At 35.2% G+C, this 26,874-nt stretch overlaps 1 protein-coding gene across 1 annotated transcript; it reads right to left on the bottom strand.

The window, feature by feature from the left end:
• Positions 1-18,891: 18,891 nt before the first annotated feature.
• On the bottom strand, positions 18,892-20,681 carry Phum_PHUM275750 (uncharacterized protein; the record flags this gene model as incomplete). Its single annotated transcript, XM_002426736.1, has 3 exons — positions 18,892-18,935; positions 19,130-20,038; positions 20,615-20,681. 3 exons carry the CDS (start codon positions 20,679-20,681, stop codon positions 18,892-18,894), a joined length of 1,020 nt encoding a protein of 339 aa, XP_002426781.1.
• Between the last annotated feature and the right edge of the window lie 6,193 nt (positions 20,682-26,874).

Genomic DNA, 26,874 nt, shown 5'->3' with positions numbered 1-26,874 from the left:
TCGGCTTGTACTTGGCGCGTAAAAAGTAAAATTTTTTTGACGTTACGTCGCTCTCCCTTCTCCCTCAAATTTCCCCGAAAAAAGAACAGAACAAAACGTTCGATAAAAAATGAACGCCATTTTTTTTAAATAAAAAATGATGTCATCGTTTACAAAATAAAAAAAATGCGCAAAATTTAAAATTGTCAGAGGAAAGTTAAAACGGAAGGAAAATATAGAAGACTCTGAAGAAGAACTTATTAAAGGATTCGACCCTGGATCAACATACAAATAACTGGGGATTGAAGAAAATTTTGGGGTAGCCAACAAGGAAATTAAACCTCGATTGAAGAAAGAATATTTAAAAGATTGAGGCTTATATTACAGTCGGAACTGAATGGAAGAAATAAGTTAAACGCCATCGGCACATTAGCAGTTCCAGTAATAGAATACAGTTTTGGCCTCGTCGACTGGACAAAAGAAGAAATCACGCACCTGGACAATCCACACTGACAGAACTGATTTTATCATAATAAAAAACAAGAGTTGGAGTAATTTAATAAAATTATTTATTAATTATTGATTTAAGTATTGATCAAATTTCTATACTTTAAATCTATCAATCTTTAAGGGTTAATTTTCTGATTTTTGATTGTTTTAGGTCTTAATTTGAATCAAGTCAGGAGGAATTGGTAACCTATAATAATAATAATTGATTTTAGCGAAGGGAATTATGAAAAGGAACAACAGACTCCATTTAATAATTGTTACATCTCCTGAGCTGATTATAAGTAGAAGTTGAGCTAAATATCTTGTGATACTGAAGAAGGAATAGAGTTAATTCAATAAAAATACTTGGAACTAATTTACTTATAGTATTTTGTGGATAAAAAATCTTTGTTCTCCTGTTTTAAATGTGAATCTATTGATTGTATATTATTTTACTCCTCCATTTTCTTTTGTTAACCTGTTACATTATAATATATTTTGCCAATAAAAATATTAAAAATACTTGTAACTAATTTATTTATTGTATCGAGTGATTATATCGAGTGGTGAATCTCCATGCACTTTTATTTTGTATTTTATTTTACACTTCCATTTTTTTTATCTTTTCCTATTACCTAATTAACGTATTTTACAATTTAAAGCATTAATAATTCTCAAATTTAATTAATTTAAGGTATCGGACGAATATAAAATCTCCGTCCGCCTGATTTTAAGCGAGATTCCACTAATTACATTTTATTTTACTTTATACCTCCTTGGATATTATGTTTTACGGATACATCGGAAAAAATTTTCGATTAAAAATTAAGTTAAAAATGACCATGAGCGCGAAAATCCAACGTTTACGATTTATTCTAAAGTAGGTCGACCTTGAATCCAAGGCCATTGGTTTTACATTTCAATTTTGTGAAAATTTTCATGGTCACGATTTTTCAACCAAGGTCGACCTTGTTTACTGTTTACGCTAAGTAGGACGACCTTGTATATTTTACCTGGCACACATTTTATTTTAAGCGGGAATCCATTGTTTGAATTTTATTTTTTTCTATACCTCCTTGGGTATTATGTTTTTCTGATACATTTGGCCGAAATTTTCGATGTTTTTTAGGCAAAAAAATTGAAATTTGTTTACTTTGTATAAGGATGTACATTAAGGATGAAAAAAAAAAAGAAAAATTTTAATTCACAATAATAAATTATATTTTTATTAAAATTAAATTTTTTTATGTCATTTTTTTCCCATAATTATTCAACATGTAATTTTATGCAATAAAATTAAAATAAATAAATAAATTGATTAAAAAAAAAAAAGTTTACATTTTTTCATTGGGGGGGAGAGAGGATAAATTTACAATAAAACTTAAAACGATAAAATTACATACAAGAACAAAGGGCGTTCAAATCAATTTTTTTTTTCTGCACGATCACAATAAGTTTAATAATAATAATAATAATATTTTGTTTTAACTCGAAACGCGTTTTCATATAAAATAAAATAAAACTTGACTTATTATTATTGAATTACATTTTATACTTATTTTAGTTTTTCTTATACTTTGACTAACATTAATAATAATAATAATAATAATAATAATAATAATGATATTGATGACAATATCGACAGTGATAATAATAATAAAATTATCTAAAATCAATCATCAAGTCATGAAATTAAAATAAAAAATTAAAAAAAATAGCATTTTTTTAGATTATTATTTTTCTTAACCTAATTCATTTTTTTCTCCTTTACCCTCTCAACCCCCCGCAAACGACGACGTCATTTCCGTTCTATACAAAAAACAAAAAAAAAAAAATTAAAAAACGAAAAGAAAAACTCGAATTTCCAAAGCATTGTGCGCTGCGAAAATCATTTCGACCGAAAAAAATTTTTTTTTTTTTTTCTATTTTCTTCTTCCTTTTCCTTTTTGTTTCTTCTTTTTCCACCTCCCCCTCCTCCTCCTTTTCTTCTTCTTCTTTCCTCTTTCCATTCAATCATCTTCGTCTTCGTCATCGCTATTCGTGTACTTTGGTTGAGTTTTCCTCCTTCTCGTGCTTCCTCTTCCTCCTCTTCCACTTTTTATTTTTATTTTCATTCTAACGGATTCCGATTCGGAATTTCCATCCTCGTCTGAGAATTCTTCTATCGCTAAAACCAAAAAAACAAAAAGAGAGAAGGTTAAACACGAGAGAGAGGGAGAAAGAGAGAGAGAGAAGAAAGAGAGAAAGAGAGGGAGAAAGAGAGAGAGAGAGGGAGAAAGAGAGAGAGAGAGAGGGAGAAAGAGAGAGAGAGAGAGGGAGAAAGAGAAAGAGAGAGAGAGAGAGAAAGAGAGAGAGAGAGGGAGAAAGAGAGAGAGAGGGAGAAAGAGAGAGAGAGAGGGAGAAAGAGAGAGAGAGAGGGAGAAAGAGAGAGAGAGAGAGAGAGAGAGAGAGAGAGAGAGAGAGAGAGAGAGAGAGAGAGAGAGAAAGAGAGGGAGAGAGGGAGAAAGAGAGAGAGAGAGGGAGAAAGAGAGAGAGAGGGAGAAAAAGAGAGAGAGAGGGAGAAAGAGAGAGAGAGAGGGAGAAAGAGAAAGAGAGAGAGAGAGAGAGAGAGAGAGAGAAAGAGAGGGAGAGGTCATTAGGTCAATGATTGATTACCTTTCTTTCCGCTTCTAATTTTTGCTGTTTCTCAAGTTTTTCAGTTGCTCTTGCTTCTCAAACCTTGACGTTTGGTTCGTTTGTATGCTTTTACATTAACGGCAGTTTTTAACGTGGTATCGCGACGCGTGCAAGCTATAATCTAAAATAATAAATAAATTAAAAATAAATTTACAAAAAAATTTTTTGAGATTTTTTCGAAAAATAATTTTACTCACTTCGCTTTTTAACTGCCTTTGAAAATTTAAATGTCTCAATGATCTCAACTCGATTTCGAAGCTCGAAGTTTTAAATCTTCAGCCAACGAAGTTGGTAAATTGTTTAGTAAGTCGACTCTCATTGCGATCCGAGCTGCTTTCCTACAAAGTTGATGCAAAGCAAAATGTTAATCGTCACGAAATGTCACTTGATAAAAATTCTAACAGCTAATAATGCCAATTATACCTGTTTTCTCTTTCTTGAAGAATTGTGAGAGGATCTAATCCCATGGGTTTAGGTATTGCAGTGACTTGATTTTGTTTGGTCGGCGTTTGACCGGGTTGGAGTACGGCCGTCTTCTTTCCAGGTCGCACCGTTGTGGGAGGAAGAGATCTGTGTTGCGGTGAAACGATACCTCCAGGTCCTAAAATATTAAAATTACCGGATTTCTTATGGGATCCTCTTGTTTTCCAAGCGTTTCTTAAATTCCATGCAAAATATATGGAAAAAAAATGTACTTGAAATGCTGCCAATATGAAAACATACCACAATAAACCATAGGGTAAACCTTGCCACATTATAATATCATCATTTTCTCCTGATCTAAGATAAGTCCAAACATCATGGAAATAATACATGGCGCTAATTATTACGTCCATTATTATTGGTGACCTTTTGACATTGCTCTGGTAGTATCATTTTCCTTTTTTCATAAAACTTTTTAGTTTTAGGAGCAAAAAACTGGTCCAATGCAGTTTTGACCTCATTGTCGTTTTGGAATTTTTGTCCATTCAAAAATTTTTTAGGGATTGAAAAAAATGATAATTATTTGGAGCTAGTTTGGGACTATATGAAGGGTGCAGCAAAACATCCCAGCCTAGCTCCAGTAGTTTTTGTCCAGTAGCTAAAGATGGGGAGGGCCTGGCATTATCGTGGTGAAAGACAATTCCTTTGCTATCGGCTAGCTTCAGTCATTTTTCTTGGATGAGATTATTTAACCTCTGAATTTATGGTCATTGTGTCAGCACCTCAAAAGTATACTACGCCTTTATAATCCCACCAAACTGATAACAGTACCTATTTAAGGTTGTCATATACAACCCACTTTATATCTCCAGTGACCATTTGCTTCAAAAATGGGTCATTCGCATTGCGTTTAAGAAGCATATCACAAAGACCAAGTCGTCTTACACTCCCCAAGGCTATGCAACAAGCTTCTTTTGGTACCCAAGACACCGTAGGTAGTTTTGAAGGCACTTATGTGACACATCTAGCTTCTCTGCAATGTCCCTTGTCGAACTATGTCGATCATTAACAATAATGGCCTTTCTTTGGTTATCATCGACCTCTACTGGACACCCAGAGCACTCCTCATTTTTCAAAGGAAAATCTCCAGAACGGAATTTCGCAAACCAGTTTTGACACTGCCGTTCTATTGAGGCTTCATCACCCTACACGCCCCACAACTTTTTATTGGCTTGTGAAGCATCAACACCCTTTCAGAAATAAAAAAGCAAAATATGAAGGAAATGCTCGCTTTGGCTCCCCATGTTTAAATGTCTTTTGCTCGCGCACTATTTAAGAGTTCATTGAAATTTTGGTACTGAATGTTACAGAAGGAACCAAGTAATAACATACCAAAAGTTCATGTTTGTACATAAACGTAAACGTACTCAAAAAACCGGACAAACTATCTGTTGGTAAAATGCACAATTACTTACTGGCCAACCCAATAATTTACATAAAACAAATTATTTAACGAAAATATTCATGTATAGGCTACGTTAACAGCTTCCATATTTTTATAAGTTCCACGTTAAAGTGAAATACATTTTTCTAATGACACTTTATTTATCATCGATATAATTAAGTTTAAATTGATGTCTATGGTAACTATTAGTTTTACTATTTCCCATTGTGAGTAATTTTTCCTGTATTAATTTCAAATAAAAATCGTAAAATTTGTTTTTAAAAAAATTACAAAATGCACGGGAGAGTCAAAATAAGAACGACAGAAGAACAAAAAGAAATCGCAAGGCCAGAGAAACAGAAAAAGGCAATAGAATTTAAAAAAATAATGAATCAAATATTAAAAAAACGTTCTTCACAAATGCACGACGAAGAAGGTTTAAATATCCACCGGTAATTTATTACAGGAAATCCGGATATAATAACATTATGGAATTATTGAAGAAAAATATTTTTGTCGTTGACAAACGACGAGGACTTGGAGAGTTATCAAAAACTATTGGAAAAAGATTTACAATTGACAGAACAGTGCCAGAGAGTAAATCCAAAATCATATGATAGTTGGCATCATAGAATATGAATCTTGGACAATTTACCCAAACCTAATTGGAACAAAGAATTAAACCTTTGCACAAAATATCTTCAATTAGACGAAAGAAATTTTCACTGTTGGGATTATCGTAGGATAGTCGCAGAAAGATCAAATGTTTCTCATTTATCTGAATATAAATTCACTCTAACGTGAATACTGTATTAAATTATGTATGTATATGTACATGTGTAATTATGGGAGGCAGGACCGAAAGTGATACCTCGGGAATGCCTCCCACATGGTTGAGGGGAGTATCCCAATTGGGTGGAGCGAATCTGCAACAGCCTATGCCAGAGGGGAATCTGCTCTCACCTTTGCAAGTTCGGATCTGATGATTCCAGCTTTGAGAGAGATCAAGGATATGAGTTGGTACTGGGAGGCAGGAAAATCACCCATATGTTGTACATGGATGACCTGAAGATATATGCGAAGAGCGAAGAAGAATTGAAGAAAATGTTAAGGATGATACAAACTTTTTCCTCTGACATCAACATAAAATTTGGTTTGGAAAAATGTGCAAAAGTGTATATTGTCGGAGGAAAGTTAAAATGGAAGGAAAATATAGAAGACTCAGAAGAAGAACTTATACATACAAATAAATGGGGATTGAAGAAAATTTTGGGGTAGCCAACATGGAAATTAAATCTTGATTGAAGAAAGAATATTTTAAAAGATTGAGGCTTATACTACAGTCGAAACTGAATGGAAGAAATAAGTTAACGCCATCGCCACATTAGCAGTTCCAGTAATAGAATACAGTTTTGGCCTTGTCGATTGGACAATAGAAGAAATCACGAACCTGGACCAAAGAACAAGGAAAATATTAACTATGAATGGTGCGTTACATCCAAAGGCTGATGTGGATAGATTGTACGTCAGCAGGAAAGATGGAGGAAGAGGATTACGACAAATAGAAGCGGCATACCAGAATAAGATCCTTGTCGTGTTTAAGAGTGACCATAATAATAATAATAATTAAAATTGAATAAGTTGACATGCGTTTACATCATGTCATCTTATTAAATTAATTTTTAATAATTTTATTTAGTGATTTAGGTATAAAATGTTATGTATGTATCAAAAGTTTTGTAATTTAGTCTAATTTATTGTAATATAATTATTTTTTTTTATATTAATTATTTGTTTTTTATCTTGTACTCCTGATTTTAAGCGAAAATCCACTGTTCCATTTTATTTTTTATTAAACCTCCTTGAATATTATGTTTTACGGATACATCGGAAAAAATTTTCGATTAAAAATTAAGTTAAAAATGACCTTGAGCGCGAAAATCCAACGTTTACGGTTTATTCTAAAGTAGGTCGACCTTGAATCCAAGGCCATTAGTTTTACATTTCAATTTTGTGAAAAGTTTCATGGTCACGTTTTTTCAACCAAGGTCGACCTTGTTTACGTTTTACGCTAAGTAGGACGACCTTGTATACATTTTATTTTAACTGGCACACATTTTATTTTCGCGGGAACCCAATGTTGCATTTTATTTTATTTTTATTCATTTTTTATTTTATTTTACTTTATACCTCCTGGGGTCTTATGTTTTTCTGATACATCAGATCAAATTTTTCACTAAAGAAAGGTAGAAGGGTAGAAACCTGGAATATATGTTGAAAAAGCTCCGGCAAACATCAGGACGTATTGTCGTAATAATAATAATAATAAGCGGCATACCAGAATGCCATAATTGGAATGGGAAAACACATAGAATCCCATCAAGAGGACCCTATCTTAGCCTAAGTTATACATACGGAAGAAAAAATTACAAAGAAAGGAGTACTGAAAAGGGCAAAACAAATCGTCCAAGAAAATAAAGAAAACGAGATAATGGAAGGAGGGCAACTTGCAACATATGATAGCAAAGCCCAATCTCAGAAGAAATTATGTCAATATCTCCATTGGAGTATATGCCGAGAATATGGAATGGATGGATTACCCAAGGAGTGATATAACCACATTCCAAGCCCGGTTACGACAGTAGGTCCATGCACAGTTTTGTATGATCAACAAATCCACACTGACAGAACTGTGCCAGCTAACAAACCAGATATCATCCTCAGGCATAATGCGGAAAAATAATTGTAAGTTAATTGAGGTATCCGTGCCGTGCTCCTGTAATCCAGCTACTTGGAGGCCGGGTGGGTGGGTGACTCTGATCGTGTGATTCGGGTTCGGTTTGTTGCGCATTTTCAGACAAACGATCGACGGGACGCCCTGACCAAGCGTTCTCGCCGGTCGACGGGGTATTTAGGGACTTGTTCCCGATGCGCGGCAGCTGAGAGCCGTTTCCTCGGTCGCAGACGAAGAGTCAAACCTGTACCTAACCAAACCTTCCGGGGAGGAGAGAGTGTGGGACTCGGCACTTTTCTTTCGGGGTTTCATCATCCTGCTCCGGGAAACGGGGATGCGAGCGGATGGTCGGCGGGAAAATCTTCTTGCGTGGGATGTACCGGCTCCTTCGCGGGGGATTGACTCGTCTCCGGGAGCTCGTCATTCTCGGGGGATGGTTCGCATGCTTAATGACGGTGCGTGCGATTCATTCCCACGGCGAAAAGAAGATGCGAACAAGATGAAGATCGGGACGACGACGGATCCGACGATGACGACGACGTCAAAATCCTGCACCGGTCGGATTCTCGCTCTGCGGACCGCAAGAGTCAACAGGACGGCGGCAGGGGCGAAACGACTAAGGCAGGGGCGAAGGGGACTGCGGGGATGTTCCGTCGAGTCCGCAACTCCGGAACTTCTCACCGCCTCCGGAAGCTCACTTCGTCCATGCGGGGATGCGGGAACGCCGTGGCAGGCCCGAACCGTCTCCCGAGGCACGAGGGAGGAAAGGATTCGTCCCGGTACTCCGAGTCGGGCTCCGGGTCTCTTGCTCGATTACGTCGGGGGGAGATTTGCCCTGACTTCGGTGCGTCGGCGTTCTTCGCGGCGATCGGAGTCTGGCAAACTTTGGATCGTCGCGAGGTCGTCGGGGAGGGAACGGGGAATAACGTCATCTCATTTCAGGTGCGCATCTTCGTGATCTTTCAAACGGACGGCGGCGGGAGGGCTTAACGGAAGGACTCGACGAGTCGGGCGGGAGTCGCGCCCCGTCTGGTTCGTCCGGGTCTGAAGGTTCGTTTTCTCCCGCGGGGGAGGCGAAAACGGCGTGGCAGGTCGGAGTCGTCTTTCTAGGCACGAGGGAGGAAGGGATTCGTCCCGGTACTCCGAGTCGGGCTCCGGATCTCCTTCTCGATTACGTCGGGGGGAGATTCGTCCCGGTACTCCGAGTCGGGCTCCGGATCTCCTTCTCGATTACGTCGGGGGGAGATTCGTCCCGGCTTCGGTGCGTCGGCGTGCCTCTCGGCGGTCGGGGTCTGGCAATCTTCGATCGTCGTGGGGTTGTCGTGAGGGGGGGGAACGGGGATTTCAGGCTCATGTCTTCGATCTTCCTTCCGAAACGTTGGCAGCGGCGGGGGGTGCGCAGGTGAAGGAAACGGGCGGTTCGGCCGGGAGTAGCAAACCCGCCCGCGTCGTCCGGTTCCGGAAGCTCGCGTTCCCCGCGGCGGAGGCGGGAGCGACGTGGCAGGTCGCGAACGTCTTCGCAAAGATGAGGGTGAAAACGCCCGGCGGCGGCGGGTGCGAACCCGTCGTCGACGGGCGGAAACACACACACACACACTTCTTTCTTTCTTCTCGAGGGTCGGCGACCCCGGTCGATTCCTCTTCTGTCCCCTTTTATACTCGACACACCGTTAGGGAGGATGCGATCTAATAACTCTTCGTTTTAATCTTTTTACCCCTTTTCAGGTGACGCGGTAAGTTTTTATCCCCATCCCTGATCGCATCCTCAAGAAACAGGCGCGTTTCTCATCTAATTCCCCACGGCGAGGGGCCGGAGGACACTTCCGAAAGGGGTGCCGAACGTCCCGGGAGGTGCGTTCTCATTTTCGAGGAGGAGACGGAACGGAGATTAGGGCGGACCTCCCCAACAGTGATCATGTGGAACGGCTAACGTTCTGACCTACCGGAGGGGGGAGACTGAAATGTAGGTTCCACTCCCACGAGCGTCTCCCCCCCCCTTTCCATATAGGTCACGCTATTGCGACATGCCCAGGAGTTTTAGTGGGTAGGGGTCCCCGTTTAGGCCTTCATTCGATTCCAAACCGATCCCCACACTCCCTCTTTAGCAGGAGGGGTCGTGCGTAACTTGCATTTCTCCTGGGTCAAAAAAAAAAAAAAAAAAAAAAAAAAGGTATCTGTGCCGTCGGAAGAACACACCAGACAGCCCAAGAAGCAGACAAAAGGCTGAAATATAGAAATTTGGAAATTGAAATAGCCAGGATGTGGGGAACAAATACAGAAACGATTCCGGTCATCGTGGGAGCATTGGGAGCCATGCCACATTCAGTGAAAGAAAATTTAAAAAAGATTTTGAAGAACCTAAAAGAAGAAACCATCCAGGAAATCGCACTATGTGGGACGGCCCACATTCTTCGGAAAATATTATAAATAGCACCACCGAAATTCGAATATTTGTCTCTAAGGAATCGGGTAGAAACCTGGGATAAATGCTTAAAAACCCCGACAAATAAGAGCCTTGTCGTGTTTAAGAGTGACCATAATAATAATAATAATAATTGTAAGGTAGTGTGCAACGGTTGATATGCGTTTACGCATATCGACTTCTTTAAATAATTTTAATAGTTTTATTTAATAATTTATTTATAAATTATATATCAAAAATTTTGTAATTAAGTCTAGTTTATTGTGATGTAATTAGTTTTTAATATTTTTTTGTAATAATTGTATTATTTTAAGTTTAAATATACAAATAGTCTGTAACTTTTGTAACAAAAATAAAAGTGATTTAATAAAAAAATATTTATTAATAATTGATTTAAAATTTTTGTACACCTGATTTTATCTATAAATCCACACTCCCATTTTCACTCGTGATTTGAAAAAAAAATAAACCTCTTCATTCTTATGTTTTTCTAACGTAAACCAAAACAAAAACAAAAAACGTAAACAAAAACAATAACAACACCGAAAAACGTAAACAAAAAAAAAATCCAAAAAACGTAAAAAAAAAAAAAAAATCAAAAAAATCAAAAAACGTAAACAAAAACAAAAACAAAACCGAAAAATGTAAACAAAAACAAAAACAACACCAAAAAATGTAAACAAAAAAAAAATCCAAAAAATGTAAAAAAAAATAAAAAATAAAAAAACGTAAACAAAAACAAAAACAAAACCGAAAAACGTAAACAAAAACAATAACATCACCGAAAAACGTAAACAAAAAAAAAATTAAATTTTTTCCATCGTTTTTTTGAATTTTTTTTTTGGGGGGGGTAGGGGAGTAGAGGGGTTTCGAGTCAACACAAAAAGAGTGAGGGGGAAAGTGCGCAACGATGTAAAAAACAATAAATAATATACATAATAATTCATAATAATATACATTCGTAATTCTCACATCAGTATATCATAAATCCTAGCCGTCGGCCAACAAACCGGATGTCATCCTGAGGTATAATACGGAAAAGTGGTGCAAAATGATTGAAGTATCCGTGCCGGCAGAAAAAAACACCACAGCCAAAGAAGCAGACAAAAAGCTGAAGTGCAGAATTTTAGAAATTGAAATAGCCAGGTTGTGGAAACTATTCCGGTCATCGTGGGAGCACTGGGAGCCATGCCATTGTATTTCGATCGATCGAAGCAAATAATTTTTCCTGAAAATTTATTTTATTAATTTACTGATTATTTTTTTAAATAATAATAATAAAAATTACGCATTAAAAAAATAAAAGATAAAAAATTTGATACAGTATAAATTGTAAAGTATTTATAACTTAAACTTTATAATAAATAAATGTATTAAAAATCAATTTTTTATTTATTTATTGATTTATTAAATATAAAATCTCCGCACACCTGATTTTAAATGTACACCTCCTTTTTCTTATGTTTTTCTGATACATCTTAACGTATTTTACCATTCAAAATTGTTGTAAAAAAAATTAACATTTTGTATCTTTTTTTACGCCTTCATTTTCACTCGTGATTGGTTAATTTAAGGTATATAAACCATACGCCTATGTGGCGTTTTCGTTCGGGGCTCCTCGTCCGACGGGCTCCGCGTCGTCCCGCCCCGGCGGAACCTGAGATCGTTCGACGACGAATGGCTCACCGAGTGTCTCGCTGCGGAGGCCTGGAGAGACGAAGTTGCTCCAGGCGCAGGAAGAAGAAGCGTGTACGACATGGCGTGGGGAGTCCAGAACGACCTACGACGGATCTCGGACTCCTGCATGAAGAGGATCGGCTCGCGCTCGAAAACGCGGAAACGGCCGAAGTACTGGTGGTCGGACGAGATAGGAGAATTGTGGAAAGAATCCTGCCTCGCACGTCGCCGGTTCGTCGGCAGAAAAAAACATTTGATCAAACGGGGAGGACGCTACGAGGACATCGTGAACGACGACGAACTTGCGCGTTTAAAGGCGGAATGGAGGGCTCCGCGGGTTCGGGTCCGACGAGCAATACGGAGTTTCAAGGAGGCGTGTTGGGAGGAACTTCTGAGCGAAGCGGATTCGAATCCTTGGGATCTCCCGTTCCGTCTCGGGACTAACAAACTGAGGGGTTCGTCGGTATCGCTGACGGCCGGCATGACGCAGGAGTTTCTTGCTGAAGTGATCGCAGAGCTCTTCCCTCGCGCCGAGCCGTTCGTGTTTCCCCCGGCAGATCTCTCATACGACATAAACCGCGACCGCGACACCGCAGTGACGGAGGGGGAGGTTTGTTTTCTCCTCGACGCGGCCTCGAAGAGGCGCTCGGCTCTGGGCCCGAACGGCGTATATTATCACATTCTCGGCGAGTCCGCTGGAGTGCTGTGTGCGTGTCTCTCGGCGCTCTACACCGCGTGCTTCTGAGGGCGACATTCCGGACACCGTGGAAGGAGGCGAACCTCGTGTTGCTGGACAAACCGGGTAGAGATCCGACAACGCCGAGCGCGTATCGGCCAATTTGTCTTCTCGGAGTAGAGGGCAAGTTGTTCGAGCGCGTGATCGCGTCTGGAATAGAAGAACATTTAAGCTCAGGGGGTACGACCTTTCTCCGAATCAGTAAGGCTTCCGAGCGGGCCGTTCAACAACCGACGCATTCGACTGCGTGTGCTCCGGAATCCGGAACACTCTTCATCGGGACAGCGTCGCAATCGCCGTCTCGATCGACATCAAAAACGCGTTCAATTCGATACCGTGGTCCGTGATAAGGGACGGACTAGCGTCGAAGTCTGTTCCCGACTACTTGACGTAGATCATAGGTTCCTTCCTCTCGGAGAGGAAGATCACGTACGAGAAACCGGACGGAACGATGGGAAGGGCGGACGTGTTCTGCGGCGTGCCCCAGAGATGGATTCTAGGACCACTCCTGTGGAACATCGCCTATGATCGTGTCCTCACCCGGACAGTTCTTCCTGAAGGCGTTGACTTGCTACGCTGACGACACCTTGCTTCCTGCGGACTTCGGATGTCTCTGCCGAAAACGGAAGCGTGCGGGTTTCATCGTCCACGAAACCCGCGCACCGCGACATCTCATTAAACATTGATAACGTGAGAATCGGATTGGGGAGAACGCTCAAATACTTAGGTTTGGTTCTCGATTTGAGGACGCAGTCGTAGGCAATATTTTAGTGGAGCGATCCGAGGACCAATACCTGGGGCACGCCGCAGAAAACGCCCGCCGTTTCCGTCGTTCCGTCCGGCTTCTCGTACGAAATCTCCCTCTCCGAAAGGAAGGACCCTATCAACGACACGAGATAGTCGGGAACGGACTTCTCGAACCACGGAACGGAATTGTCGGCGTTTTTCACGTCGATGAAAACCGCGTTTCCTTCATCTCGCCTCGGACTCGAACGAGCGCGTCGATCGTGGAACGGCCCTCCCGGAAGCCTTACTGATTCGGATAGAGGTCGTTCCTCTCTCCGTCTGCCCCGATGTGACCGATTATCCGCGACGCCACGACGCGCTCGAACAATTTATCCTTCACGTCGAGAAGGCAAAGCGGCCGATAAGCGCCGGGTGTCGACGGGTCTCTACCCGGTTTTTCGAGCAGCACGAGGTTCACTCACCTCCACTGCTTCGGAAACGACGCCTCTTCGAAACACGCGGTGTAAAGCGACGAAAGACTCGAACACATCAACCCGGCAGACCTGCTGAGGATCCGAAAATGCACGCCGTTCGGGCCCGGAGCCGAGTGCTTCTTGGAGGCCGCGTCGAGGAAGATGCGGATCTCCCTCTCGGTGACTCGGTTGGTTTCGCGGTCGAAGGCGAAGTTCGCCGGAGGAAAGGCGTAGGGCGCGACGCGAGGAAAGAGCTCCGCGATCACTTCAGCGAGAAACTTCCCCGTCATGCCGGCCGTCAGCGGCTCCGACGAACTCCGCAGCTTCTTCGTCACGATGCGAAACGGAAAACCCCTCGGATCCGAATCTACTTCGCTCAAGAGCTCCTTCCAACTCTCCTCCTTCGAACTCCATATCGCTCGGTGAACCCGAGCCGCGACGCCCGGCACTCCGCTTAAGCCCCAGCAAAACTGCGTCGGTCACGATTTCTTCGTAATCTCCTCCGCGGCGGAGGAGTTCCCGTTTCCTATTCCCAAACCGACGACGGGCGGGACAGGATTTTATTTTTTTTTTTTGTACATCATCATCATCATTATACTTAGGGTTGCAAACATTGCAAAAAGTGAAGCCGGACCAAAAGAGATATTCGGAAAGGTTTCACCCTAACATGATTATTATATTAATGAAATTATATGTATGTATTTGTGTATTGTATTGATGGGAGTATCCCAATTAGGAGGAGCGGATCTCTGCGGCGGCTGCGCCGGTGGGGGATTCGCTCCCTCCATCGCAAGTCCGGATCTGATGATTCCGGCTTTACGGGAAGGGGTTGAGGCCAAAATGCGGGTCATACTCTTGCGACCGCCCCTCCTCTCCGGGGAAAAAAAAGCGCAGCAAAGCACATCCAGAAGTCTTAGTTGGGTAGTGGCCTCGACTGAGTCGCACACTCTCCCTGCTACCGGTAGGGGTGGTAAGTGCGAAATGCGTTTCTCCTGAGTTAACAAAAAAAAAATATATATTAAGTGTTAAATAAAAACTTAATGAGGATTTTACATGAGTGAAACTTAAAAGGAATGTCTACAATCTTGTAATTATAAGATGAGGAAAATTGTCTTTGAAAAAAAAAATTGATGTTTATGCATTTGTTCTTTTGTGTTGTGGTTTGCTTTAATTGTAAATGAGCTACCATTTTCACGTTTAAAAAATTTACTTGATGAAAATCCTAAAAGTAAAAAATTTGATATTAAATTACATGATATTACCAAACAGATTTGGATTTTCCCATTGCGTTTCCTGTCGAACAACACGTTCGTAACAAACAATTTGCTTTCCAATAAAAAATTAAATTTGTTTGTACGTCTGCATTTACTTTGCAAACCAACCAGTCGAAGATAAGTAATAAAATCTGAACTAATGGGCGAACTCAGTTTGCATCTTGAAGATAAATTTTTCACGAGAATAGTTCTCAACTTTCAAAAATGCCTGATAACATCACCACAAAAAAAACCTAAAAAAAAAAAAAAATTAATCTAATCTCTTTCACTAAACCACATTAACATTCTTTTTACCTTTTACAATTTATTCAAATGAGATTTATTTAAACGAACTAGATACCGCATCATCACCTTCACACAATTTTTCAGTGTGACTAAATAAGGAGTCACTGATAACAGGAGAAAATATCAAACTGGAAAAAAAATAAACAGTTAAAGATGCCACATCCACCCACTTGAATGGTAGTTTTATAAAATTAAAACCTTTTTAAGATCCTTTACCTTAAGTAAAACCTGAAAATGTAAATCAAAATAGAATAATTTATTATCAAACATTCCATTATATTGATAAGACTCAACAAACGTCATAAAAATAAAAACAATAAAATTTAATGAAGGGAAAAATTGCATTTAAAATTGATGAAAATTTTCGTTACAGTTATTCAACGGTGGTATACCACTACTACTATTACTACTACTAATCCCATCAATCATTAAACCTTAGCAAAAAAAAAAAAAAAATCAATTTAAAATAGAAAAAAATTAATTGAAAGTTTTTACTACTTTCCCATCAAAAGTTTTTTGAATTGTTGTTCGATACACCTGGTTTAACCAAAGTATCGAACCGATAAATTTACCACAAAAAAAAAGTGATGGGAGGTTAATGTAAAGGAAATTTTAAAAAAAATATATAAAATAAATAAATAAACTATTTCCTTTTCCTTTCCTACTGCCATATTTCTCCTCTTCCTGTACCTTCTAAAAAAAAAAAGTAAAAATAAAATATTCATTGAATTCATATAAAAACCTTTTTGTGTGTGTGTGTGTAAAATTTTATTCCCAAAACAGTAAAACTAAAATAAAATGTTTTTTTTTTTTTTAAACAATTTTTTTTACATTTGACCCCCAATAATATACACAATCGTTTAACAACTTTTAAAATTTTTTACTGTTACAACAACAACAACAACAGGTTCAATTTATTGAAAAACAATAAAAATAAAATAATTTCAACATTGGTTTTACTTTTCCTTCTAAAAACAAAAAAAAAAAAAAAAAAAAAAAAAAAAACAAAATTCCAAAAAAAAAACTTTTTAAAAATTAATTTTTAATTAAATTCTTGTATTATTATTATTATTATTATTATTATTTTTTTTTTTTTTTTTTAATATAAAGTTTTATGTTTTTTTTTAATGGAGTTTTACAACGTCCGTTTTAACAGGCCGTTTATATCCGATTCTATAGGAATTAAGCGTTTGATATCGGTGGTGGTGGTGGTGCTGTTGTGTTGCAGAAGAATCCTGTAGGATTTCTCAAGTTTTCTTTTATTCATTGTGGCGTACATGACTCCTGTTGTTATGTTCCCGTCCTTAATTTATTCACGAAAACGTATATAAAAGTTATAAACACCAAAAAACAGTAACAATGGGTACCGAATTAAAAAATATTAGCGAACCATCCACTCGGTCCTTTCCTTTGTGTGCTTTTATTATGCCCGTGGTTGAAGCTTTTTTGGAAGTGAAAGGTTGACACATAAAAGGAGAACGAAAAAAAAACGGTTCTTCTGATCTTGACGTGTTCCGGTGACGTTCGTCCATCAACTTTTGGTATCTTCAATTTAGTGCAGGGATCGTGAAGGTCTTCGACATTGTTTACGAACAAAGTGATCGACTTTCAGTTATAACTCATACCAATTGAGAAGAACATCTTGCTTGCTACAGTACAGAGGAGTAGTAATAATTCTTCTTCTTCGCAAGTACTAGTGTGCTCTGATACGATAGAGTAGCCATCACCAAAAACGGAGACCTAGAGAAGAAAGAAGGAAAACGTGGAGTTGTGCATCGACCGATAATCGAATCGGAAATGAAGACTTATCGATTTGCAGTTTCGACGACGAGAAGAAGGAAAGACAAGCAAAAAAAATCCATCGAAGAACATAACATCTATGCTCGATTTCCAAATTCTAAATAACTTATTACCGTTCGTACGAATGTTTTAAGTATTTCAAATCATGTTTTGAGTTTGTTGGTGGGTGCGGTTTTGCCTCTGCCTATTCGTTGGTCATACAAATGACGTAAACGGGATAATCGAAATGTGATTACATCATTTTTGAATCATTCCCGAGGTATTCCATTGGCGGTATCTTATTGTACCTGTTTTATTTTACACATTCTGCCAGTTTAAGATATCCTGGAGTTAAGTTTATTGATGGTTTCCAGTTGCATTTGGCTGATATAATTGCTGTCGTCTGGTCAGATTTTAAGAATTACTTTCTTGTAGGCTTGATGATCCTGTGGAGCTGTGATGCTTTTGTTTCGATTTTTATTTATTATTATCATTATTACTATCATCACTGTTGTCGATTCAAAGATTTTCCTAATTGAAAAAGGTAAATAAATATGACGTCACTAATCTGTACTTACCTAAGTTAAAAAAGAAGAAAAATTTCGGGTTACAAAAAATTTAAATTAAAGAACGTGAACGTCGTAAATGTTAAATTTAAATTTCTGATTCGACAGTTGGGGATAAAAGAAGTGGAAGAAGAATAAAAAAAAAAAAAGGAAAAATCACGATTTTATTCGTGGAAAGGTCAAAAAAAAAAAAAATTATTACAGTACAAGTTACAAAGAGTTTCCGTTACTTTACAACAGCAAAACAAAAAATAACCGCAAAACGTTTTGTTCGTGTTCATCCTTTTTTTTTTTCGGTTAATTCTCTTTTGTTTTACTGGAATTCGACCTCTTGACTGGAGAAAACTCACGAGAGTTGAAAAGAAATAACAAAATTTTACAAAAACGACCATTACCGTTTCATCAAAATTATAATAATAATTTTTTTTTTTTTTGTTTAAACTCAAGAGATTCTTACGTTAAAACGCTTAACTTAATTCAATCCGCCATTTTGAAATTTTACTTTTAAAATCTCAAACAAAATTTTATTTAAATTACCGGAAGTGACGAAAAACAAAACATTTTTTTAAAAAAAAAACCCTAAATTTTTCCGACGCCCATTTCAAAATAATGAAATAAAATTTTTTTTTATTTCATTATTCTGATGACACGACAATACGAAAAAAAAATGGAGACGACGTAACGAGGTTATCCACTATATATTATACTTAGGAAAAAAAAAAATTTCCTTCTTCGAATTGAAACGTTTTTTTTTTTTCACTTAAACGAAAACAAGCGAAAAACGTCCGCCATATTGAAAACAAAAAAGAAAAAAAAATTATTTTTATATTCGTTATTTTATTTTAATACCCAAATGATTTTCGAAAGCACCCGAAAAATGAAGCGTAAAAAACATAAAAAACATTTTTAAATATAACCGAGCGGAAATGATGATGATAATGATGATGTTGTGCGATACAGAAGGGGAAAATTCTGGAAATAATCGAAAAAGAATTTTTACGAGTTATGAAAGAAAAAGGGATTCGACGGTAATAATAATACTAAAATTTTTTTTTTAATTAAATTTTAAATTTTATTATTATTATTATTATTATTATTATTATTATTATTATTATTATTATTATTATTATTATTACTCAGGATCGACCCCACGCACGATCGATTACAACCGATTAACCGGAAACAATAGAAAAAGTTTTGGTAAAATTCTAATTATCATTTCCATTCCATTTATGAATTTTCTTTATTTGTTCTGGAAAAAAAGGAAAAAGGGAAAAAAAATTTTCCGAATGTTAAAGAACTAAATTATCGATTTTATTAAAATATATAAAAATTAAATTTTCACAAGAGAAAATAATAATAATAATAATAATAAAACATGGAGTCCGTTATTAAATTGATAAATTAATTGAAAAAAAAATAATTAAACTTCGGTCCCATCTTCACCTTCATCTTCGTAAAAAGCTTTTCCAGGTTTTTTCTTAGGTTTTGGCGGTGGATTCGGTGGAATTTTCCGATTCGCTGTGATACGAGGATTGATAGAGTTGGGCGTTATCAAACTTTCCGTTTCTTCCGTCGAATGTATTTGAGCACCTTCCGGTGTTATTCTCGCCCAACTTTGCCTTTTGTTATTATCAGGCGTGGACGTGTCTCTGGGCGGTGCGTCGGCTATCGATAAATTATTACTATTATTAATATTATTATTATTACGGTGGGCACTTCCGGGAGTTCTTGAATTTTTAAAAACCGTCGGTGTGAAAGTTCCGTCGTTTTCGTTAATGGGTTCGTAGTATCGTTTGCCGGTGTCCAACGGAGTTTGAGGTAGGGGTCGATTTTTATAATTGTGATGCGATACGTTTCCGTCGCATTTGTTCAAACTTATTCCCGAGCTTCCGTCAGCGGTCGTACGTGGACCGAGATTATCGTAAATGGGTTCGGATTTAACCGGAGTTTCTCCGTTCGAATCAATTAAAACCGGGGATAATGGCGAACTCCAACTTGGCACTCTAGGCTTTCTGGGAATTGTCACGTAACCCGATTGCCTGGGTACTATACCCAATGGAGGCGAAAACGGACTGTGACTTCTCGAATAGGGAAGAGTTCCGAATTGTCCGGCGAATTGTGGACTGTTTAATAATTTTTGCGGTCTCGGATAAGGAGATCTATCGGAGGAGGAAGAGGATGTGACGTAGGGTATGGCGTCAGTGGAAGAATTCTGATGGTTTTTAGTCGGAAACGTAAGCAAATCGGGTGGACAATAATCCGTTGATCCATCACCATCATCTCCTAATCGTGATTTTGGAAGTGTTGACACAGAACCGACGGATTGATTTTTAAGTTCTAATGCTATGGAACCTGGAAAATAAAAAAAAAAAAAAAACAAATTTATTTTTCTTCAGTCGTTTAAAAAAAAAAACCGGAAACAATTTTTTAAATATTTTGACTTTTCTAGTCGTTTTGTTTTTTAAAAAAAAAAATTTCTATTATATAAAGATACAAAAAAAGAATTGAAATAAAACTGGAAAATTTTTTTTTTTTGTGCTGGAGCCTCGAGCTTTCGATCGCAGCTTTGGGAACAACTTTATTTTATTTTTTTTTATTTTATTATAAATTTTGATATTTTCAAAAAAAAAAAAAAATGTTTACCCTTCCAGCAATTTGGTACAAAAAAAAAAAAAAAAATAAAGTCGAAAAGAAAAGCAGACGAAAATTTTTTTTTTTTTATTTCCTTTTCGGTTGAGTAAATAAATAAAATAAATAAAAAATGAAAAACACTTTCAAATTATTTAATAATAATAATAATAATAATAATAATAATAATAATAATAATAATAATAATAATAGAAAATTTTAAATTATAAAAAAACGTATAAATTAAATTTTCACAAAAAAAAAAAAAATTTTGAGGGATTCAATTTAATCATGGCCGACTCGGAAAAAAAAAAATTGTCCAAAATTTTTTTTCTTTTTTTACATCCGCTTTTCTTTTCCTTTCCATAATTTCCAGGGAAAATTTTGTTTTTAAAAAAATAATCCAATAAAGAAATTAAAAAACTTTTTATCAGCTTTAAAAAAATTATATATATATATCGAAAAATTAAATTAAATTTAAGTAATAACTCGGAAAAACAAAATAAGTTGTAAACTTATTTCATAACAACAACAACAAACAACAGCAAACGACAGCAACGGTAAAATTGTTTTCTTTTTTTTTTAAATCGATACAAACGTAAAAAAGTTTTTTTTTTTTTTTAAAACTTTTCATTAAAAATAAAACCCGAATTCTGAATATTAAAAATAATAATAATAATGATAAAAATAATGATGACGACAACGACAACGACCGCGTCGATGGCAGTAGTACTAATAATAATAATAATAATAATAATAATAATAATAATAATAATAATAATAATAATAATAATAATAATAATAATAATAATAATAATAATAATAATAATAATAATAATAATAATAATAATAATAATAATAATAATAATAATAATAATAATAATAATAATAATAATAATAATAATAATAATAATAATAATAATAATAATAATAATAATAATAATAATAATAATAATAATAATAATAATAATAATAATAATAATAATAATAATAATAATAATAATAATAATAATAATAATAATAATAATAATAATAATAATAATAATAATAATAATAATAATAATAATAATAATAATAATAATAATAATAATAATAATAATAATAATAATAATAATAATAATAATAATAATAATAATAATAACAATATATTATTCATTCATTTCCTTTCAGCAAAACAGAAGAAAAAAAAAAAAAGAAAAATTTTAACGTTCGTAGACGTTGAAGAGACGTCGTCGTACGGAAATTTCCTTTTAATATTTTTTCTTTTTAATCGAATTTTCCTTTGAATTACCGCACACACGATATGATAACGTCTTATTAAAAAAGGGCGTCTTAAAAAAAAATTAAAATCGCCCGAGTAATTAATATACATATTTTTATTTATCGTCAAACGAGCATTACGCCATTACTCTTACGTCACACGCGCATTAAAAAAAGGGGGGAAGGAGTGGGGAGGGAAAAGGAAATGAATTTCATATCGATGCAATAATTATTATTTTAAAATTAAAAAATTTAAGTTAAAAATAAGAATAATAATAATAATAATGAGGATGAGGATGAAGATGACGATGATAATGATTCCAACGATATTAATAATAATAATAATAATAATAATAACAATAAAAATAACAAACAGCGTAAAATAAAATATATATATTCTCTCTCTTCTATAATCTGACCGAAAATTTAAGCGAAAACAACAAAAATGGCGGAAATTTATTTATATTTACACCATTTGTATTCAAAAGTAAGTTGAGAGCTTTAAAAATTAATGAGTCGAAATCGGAAATAATTAGTCTGAGAATATAAATTTACAAAAGAAAAAGAAGAAGAAAGAAATTTATTTTAGAGAAGCAATTTATATTGTATGAGAGTGTGTGTGTGCGTCCGTGCGTGTGTGCGTGGGCGTGGGCACGCGGGAGCTCTTGTTTGTGTTTATCATTTCCGGAAACTCGCGGTAACATTATTTTCATCGAATCCATCCGGTCACCGGTTTCCGTTAAATAAATAAATAAGAAAAACAAAAACACGATAAATGTAGTCGTGATAATAATAATAATAATAATTATAAACGTGAAAAAAAAAAATTTCCCCCACCCGTTTTTTGGAAACGAGAAAATTATCGAGCGATGGATCGATCATCCGTTTTAAAATTTTCTCGAGAATATTTCCGATATGAATTTTTTTTTTTGTTTCCAGATCCCCCTCCCCCCTCTTGAAAACTGGAACGATTTGTCAAAATTTTTTTCACTCCGATTTTAATGGTTTTGGTTTCTCCTTCCACGTCAAAAATGAACTTTCTGTCGTTCTCTCTGTCATGCACGTGCTTATTTTAAAACTTATAAAAAATTATATAGAATTAGTAGTTCGTAGAGCTTAATGGAAATTTACCGGTTTTGTGTGCGTGTGCGCGTGCGTGCGTGGTTTTTTTAAATTAAAAACCAAGTGGGTTTGTTTTCCCACGTAATTCTTTTCATTTCCCCCCTAAAATTATTATTATGATATACTTTATTATTATTATTTATGTAAGACTGACGTTTTTTCACTTTATTTTCTTTATCTTATTCCCCGATACATCTTTTAAGAAATTTCCCTACATTTTTATTTTATCCTCAAATAACCGGAAGTCCCCTCTTAATGAACGAAACTTTTTTTAATAGTGACATATTTTTTTAATAGTCATCACATTTTCATTTAAATTTTTTATTCTTTTACGATTTTTCTTCTGGTGGCCTGCCAAAGGATACTATCAAGTACACTAATAACAGTACCGTATTTAGGAATTAAAATATCTTTACGTCATAAGATAGAAAAGAAGCGTGAAAAAATTTGTCATTATTATTATTATTATGTAAATATATTTTAAAAAATAATTTTATTTCTGTCTGATGCAGCTGGACTTTCATAACTCAATTTATTTATTTTTTGAATTCCACAAATAAATTTCCATATTCAAAATAAATAAATAAAATGATAATGATAATAATAATAATAATAATAATAATAATAATAATGATTTTGATAGAAAAAATAATTAAAAATTTATTTAACGGATCGTCTGAACAATAATTTCGAGAAAAAAAGGAGAAAAAAAAAAAGAAAAAATAATATTTATCACGGCGTTGACTGTGATAGTGGTGATGACGATGATAATGATGATGATGATGATGATGATGATGATGATGATGATGATGATGATGATGATGATTTAAAATTCCGGTGAGGAAAATCATTTATCAATAAAAAAAATTAAAAACTTGTAATTATTAACAACAACAACAAAAACGTAAATAAATTTTTGTTTAATATAAATAAATTGGGAATTTTTTTTTTTTGGGGGGAGGAAGACGTTACCTTTCTTTTTTTTCCCCTTTTTCCGTTTTGAAATTTGATTTTATTTCCGCTTTTTATTTTACCCGAAAAAAAAGAAAGTAAAAATTAGAAAACGTGCAAAAACTTCTTAAAAAAAAAAAAAAACGCAAACGATCGTTTTCTTTTTTTTCTTTTTTTCTTCTTTCTCTAAACAATTCTCCCTCTTGAAAAGTTTTTTATTTTTTTAAAAAAGGAAAACAAAGGAAAATGCACACGATATATAAAAAAAACAGAAAAGGAAAAAAAGGAAAAGAAAAAAAAATTGCGGATGATAAAATTTGCATTCGTAATTCAAGCAAGCTTCGCCATCACGAATAATGACGTAATTATTATTATTATTTTTCAGTCTGGTAAACGTGAAAAATTTTAAAAAAAATAAAATAAAAAATTCACGTCGTCGTGTCAGAAGTGAAAAAAAAAAAAAAACATTAATAATGATGACGATGACGATAAAGATAAAAATTTCGCCTTTTTTTTTCTTTTTTTCGAGTAAAAATTAATGAAAAACAAAATTTTTATCTAATTTATTGTTAATGTTTTAAAACAGTAAAAAAAAAATCAATAATAATTATGTTATTGACACGACAAAAAATAGAAAATAAAAAAGAAAATATTAAAAAAAAAAAAAAAATTTTCTTTCTTTCTCTTCCCCTCTTTCCGTCTTATCAAAGATTTTTCCTTTTTTCCAAAAAAAAAAAAAAACTTTATCGCACGAATAAATGAGAATGATAACAATAATAATGATGATAAGAATAATAATCGATTTATTAAAAACAAACACAAACACAACACAAGTAAATATGTATATATATATTATTATCTATCTACTTCGGAGTTCATTTAAAGAACAAACACAACAACAACACCATTTTGACGCGTGCATTTATTTATATATATTGTTATATTCGGTTCGTTCTTTATTTTTGTAAGTAATGAACAAGCACTTAAAACTATCACAAAACTAATATTAATAAACAAGAACTTATTACAGCTAGACTAAAAATCAAATGAACCGACGCCAAGCTGTGTAGCTTGCCTATATTACTTAAGTCTTTCGTCAGTCAACTGTTTCGAATGTTCGAGCAAACACTTGCAAATAAAATAAAAGAAGGAGTCTTTAGAAGCTTCGCTTCTAAAGAAGAACAATTTGAGTTCGTCGCCAGTCTTTTGTTTATAAAAAGTTGAAAATGTGAATATTGAGTACGGGATCATAACACCTCCCCCCTTAAGACGGAAAACAATTATTTTGAAAAAAGAATTTGTTTTCTCCTCTTGTTCGGATTTGACAGTTTCCTATGTCGGGTTCTGAATGGTTCCGTCCAGGTTGAGACTCCTTGAGTAGTAGTAGGTGCTATGTCTTCTGTATGGTAGACTGTTGTATCTCTTCACATTGGCTTCTTATCAGGAACATAATTTTAAGCTTTATAGCTGCAAGTAGTAGAACTTTTCCTAGGCAATACTCGTTAGTGAACAATGTTTCATAAAGAGTAAAGATAAAAGAATAAAATCAAAAGACATGAAATTCGAAACAAAATTGACATAAGTTCTGGAAAAATATAAAAATTTTATATGGGGTACATAGAAAAGAATAAATGGATTAATAATAAAATAAATGATGATAGCTGTATGGGAAAAATAAAAGGATTAAATTATTATTATTTTGGATTTCTCTCTTTAGATCAACTACTCAGAACACGGTTTTGTGATAAGTAACTTCCTTGTTACGGATTTTTAATAAAACATTTTTGCCAGATATTTTCTTGACCTCGTATGGACCCTTAAATTTAGGACTAAGTTTTTCATTGACTTTTATTTTATTTTTAATTGGATTTGTTCTTGCTGATTTTTGACTGGTTTGAATCTTCTCTTTTTCATTAGACGATAGGTGAACTTTACTTAGTAAAAATAGCTTTACCTCAGGAATATTCTCTTCGTGAAAATCGGTTGACATAAGAATGGATGCTTTCTTCCTAGATTTCTTGGTACTGGAATTCCATTTCCGCTTTTTAGTATGCTTCCCAAAATTATGCTTGTGAATTTTTTTAGTAGCTCCTATATTTTTATTTGAAATTTTTGTTTCCTTTTGAATTTCAGCTTTAGGATGATTTTTAGGTTTTGAATTCTGTATGGATGATCTTTCTTCTTTTACTTTTAGACCTTTTTTCTTATTTTTATTTTTAGGAAGTAATGGTGCTTCTTTAGCCTTTTTCTTAGATAAATTTGTAGAGGGTGCTTCTTTAGCCTTTCTCTTAGATAAATTTGTAGAGGGTGCTTCTTTAGCCTTTCTCTTAGATAAATTTGTAGAGGGTGCTTCTTTAGCCTTTCTCTTAGATAAATTTGTAGAGGGTGCTTCTTTAGCCTTTCTCTTAGATAAATTTGTAGAGGGTGCTTCTTTAGCCTTTCTCTTAGATAAATTTGTAGAGGGTGCTTCTTTAGCCTTTCTCTTAGATAAATTTGTAGAGGGTGCTTTTTTAGCCTTTCTCTTAGATAAATTTGTAGAGGGTGCTTCTTTAGCCTTTCTCTTAGATAAATTTGTAGAGGGTGCTTCTTTAGCCTTTCTCTTAGATAAATTTGTAGAGGGTGCTTCTTTAGCCTTTTTCTTAGATAAATTTGTAGAGGGTGCTTTTTCCTCTTGAGCAGGAATTGATCCTGGTAAAGAATCTGTTTTCTCTTCAACTTCAAGTTTGGATTCTGGTAAAGGATCTGTTTTCTCTTCAACTTCAAGTTTGGATTCTGGTAAAGGATCTGTTTTCTCTTTAACTTCAAGTTTGGATTCTGGTAAAGGATCTGTTTTCTCTTTAACTTCAAGTTTGGATTCTGTAATTTCTAAAATTTTAAGTTTTTCCTTCAATTTTATTGTGTTATCTTCACAGTGGATACATGTTGATTTTTGTCTGCGATATGTCAACTCTTTTATCAGTTGACTATGGGGTTTCTTGTCTTGATATAATTCAATTAGTTTCGTTTTTACGTCATCCCAATTATCAAAATAGTACAAAGAAATTCGAATCTTGGCATTACCAGTGATTCTGGAGTAGATGAATCTGAAGAGTGGATACTTATTCTCTTCAGAGGACAATTCGATAGCATTATCACAATCATCAATAAATGCGTTAAGTTGGTTCCTTTCTCCGGAAAAGGAATTAGGAATTAGACTACACAAGAATTCAAGGGATATTTGGGATGGG

Source organism: Pediculus humanus, genomic scaffold (assembly GCF_000006295.1).
Source record: "Pediculus humanus corporis 1103172107650 genomic scaffold, whole genome shotgun sequence".
Taxonomy (NCBI): Eukaryota; Metazoa; Arthropoda; class Insecta; order Psocodea; family Pediculidae; genus Pediculus; species Pediculus humanus.
The sequence above is the reverse complement of the archived record's forward strand: the minus strand, read 5'-3'. Positions and strand labels throughout refer to the sequence as shown.